General features: G+C 42.4%; 1 protein-coding gene across 1 annotated transcript in view; it reads right to left on the bottom strand.

Moving 5' to 3' along the window:
- Positions 1-290: 290 nt before the first annotated feature.
- LOC119409738 (sugar transporter SWEET1-like) overlaps positions 291-2,200 on the bottom strand; it is a 7,689-nt gene continuing 5,779 nt past the window's right edge. Inside the window, exons 2-3 of the mRNA XM_037676639.1 lie at positions 502-621; positions 291-421 (exon numbers count right to left, since the gene is read on the bottom strand). Coding sequence (XP_037532567.1) covers positions 314-421; positions 502-621 — 228 coding nt within the window. The 3' untranslated portion in view covers positions 291-313. The remainder of the gene's footprint in view (positions 422-501; positions 622-2,200) is intronic.

Raw genomic sequence — 2,200 nt, 5'->3', positions numbered from 1 at the left:
ACAGAAAGACACTGGCTGTGAACACATTTTTCCTGACGTGAAAGCTGGTCAGTGAACGCAGCTGACATTTAATGGCGGAGTCGATCAGACCAAAGGCACTCGAAGACACGGAGAAGAGACAAAGATCACAGATTTAACACAAAGAGCGGGGAAATAACAGCTTAGCTCCATTTAAATACAGTACAGAACTGTCCTTGTAACCGAGCGACGTCAGCTTTATGACAATCAACGCCGGATGAAAAACTTTAAACGCAAGAGAGTTTTTCATCCAACAGATTTGAATTCTCCTCTTCTTTCACGTTCATTGTTATTTTCATAACTGCATAACCTTATATGTGGGCAAACTGGGATCATCTGATGCAAATCTCCAGAACAGATAAAACCGGATCAGGCTGGTGACAATCCCAGGCGTGTTGGGAACCTGAAATGAAATGTAAACGTCGACGTTACGTTGTGGTTGCAGCGGCTGCACAGATTGGAGAGACGTTAGCCGTGTTTTACCATGATGTAGTAGTCGTTGAGCTGGAGGCCATAAAGGACCCAGGAGGTCGACGTGAAGAAGGTGGCGACAGACAGAGGGAAGGACAAACACTGAACATTACCACTGCGAACGATCTCTGCCTGCAGGAGGAGAAGGGAAGCAGCACGCAGTTGGCAATGAATTATTCAAAATGTGCAACATAAAAGCTGTTTGTTTTTATAAACCCTTGGAGCACTAAGATCTGTTTTCTCCACTGTTCTCACAAACAACATAATGTGTTTTTTATTTTTTATTTTGGGAGAGTTTTCTAAAGCTCCATGAGCTGTCTATGGAAATCCTTCCTGCACCGATTGCTCTCATTGTCAAAAATTCAAACTATTTGGCCTTTTGACATTGTTGGCTGACATAATGGGAACAATTAAATTGTGCCGGTGCATGAAATGAAAAAAAGTTTGAAAAATCATAAACCCAAAGTCAAAATCAAATAAAATACAGTAGTCCCTCGCTACTTCACAATTGGACTTTCGCGGACACGCTCTTTTGTGGTTTATCAACGACTGTAAACTTTAATATTACTCACGTGATTGGGGCGGTACGGAATAAAAAGTAAAAATAAATACTTCAAACAGGCGCCACCATTTTGTAGTTTTCTTTCAATAAGCCTACACTGTAATTCTAGTCAAAAGGACTACACTACCCAGAAGCCAACAGTGCTTCCAGTCGCTGCTTTCTGCCAAAATGGAGGGAAAGTTTTGCAATGCAAAGTCAGAAGTAACATCGATCTGTTCAGCTCACAGAACTGGCAGGAAAATTGCAGATAATCCTGAAGCTTCCTGGAGCTCAACTATCCACGCACACATCAACCTGGACGGGGCAGTGGGCTTCGTCGCTGCAGGGTAGGTCTGCCAAACTGGAACCGAGCTGCTGGTCTGCAGAGCTGGTCAGTTAAATTTTGCAGTACAGTAGTCTCTTGTTTATCGCGGGGGGTCTGGGAACGGAAACCCTGCGATAAGTGAAAAACCACAAAGTAGGAATAGTAGTACAAGTAAGTAGTATTTTAGTATACATATATGTATTAAGGCATTTTAAACCCTTCCCACACTCTTGCAATGTTCTAAATAATGTTTCTAAACTAAACGCTCTAAAAGAGCGCAGCATGTCAATCTCCACGCTCTGCCACCTGCTGCTCTTGGCCACTCCCACTTCTCTGCTGCAATCGCTGGCAGGTGACAGAGAGCGAAGATCATGACATGTTGCAGGAGGGCGCTTCTCCCTGCACCTTTGGGCTGCACACAGGTGCAGCAGGTGCTAAATTATTTGCTGATCTGTTTCATGTTGATGTGTTCATGCGTGCTCATCTGCTCACACAGACTCATGCTCATGTTCGTGCTGATGTTCGACGTAATGTTTTTATGCCATTAGTGCTTAGCGTATTTTAAGTTGATGTTTTTCTTAGTTCATTTCTTAGATCTTATTACTGTTTTTCTTTTACATTTTATTGTTGGATGTAACTGGGACACTGTGTACATAATTTCCTTCGCACCACGTGTACCACATGTGGTACGAACGACAAAGAATCTCTGACTCATTTAAAATAATTTATTTTAAATAAAAAATTTCGTGCCGCTTGCGCAGCTCATCCATCAATCAGTCAATTGTGTGTACGTAGGTTTAAGAGTTTAGAACATTGCAAGAGTGTGGGAAGTGTTTATAAAGCCT

The sequence above is a fragment of the Nematolebias whitei genome, chromosome 5 (genome assembly GCF_014905685.2).
Source record: "Nematolebias whitei isolate Nwh7 chromosome 5, NemWhi1, whole genome shotgun sequence".
In the NCBI taxonomy this organism is placed as follows: domain Eukaryota; kingdom Metazoa; phylum Chordata; class Actinopteri; order Cyprinodontiformes; family Rivulidae; genus Nematolebias; species Nematolebias whitei.
The sequence above is the reverse complement of the archived record's forward strand: the minus strand, read 5'-3'. Positions and strand labels throughout refer to the sequence as shown.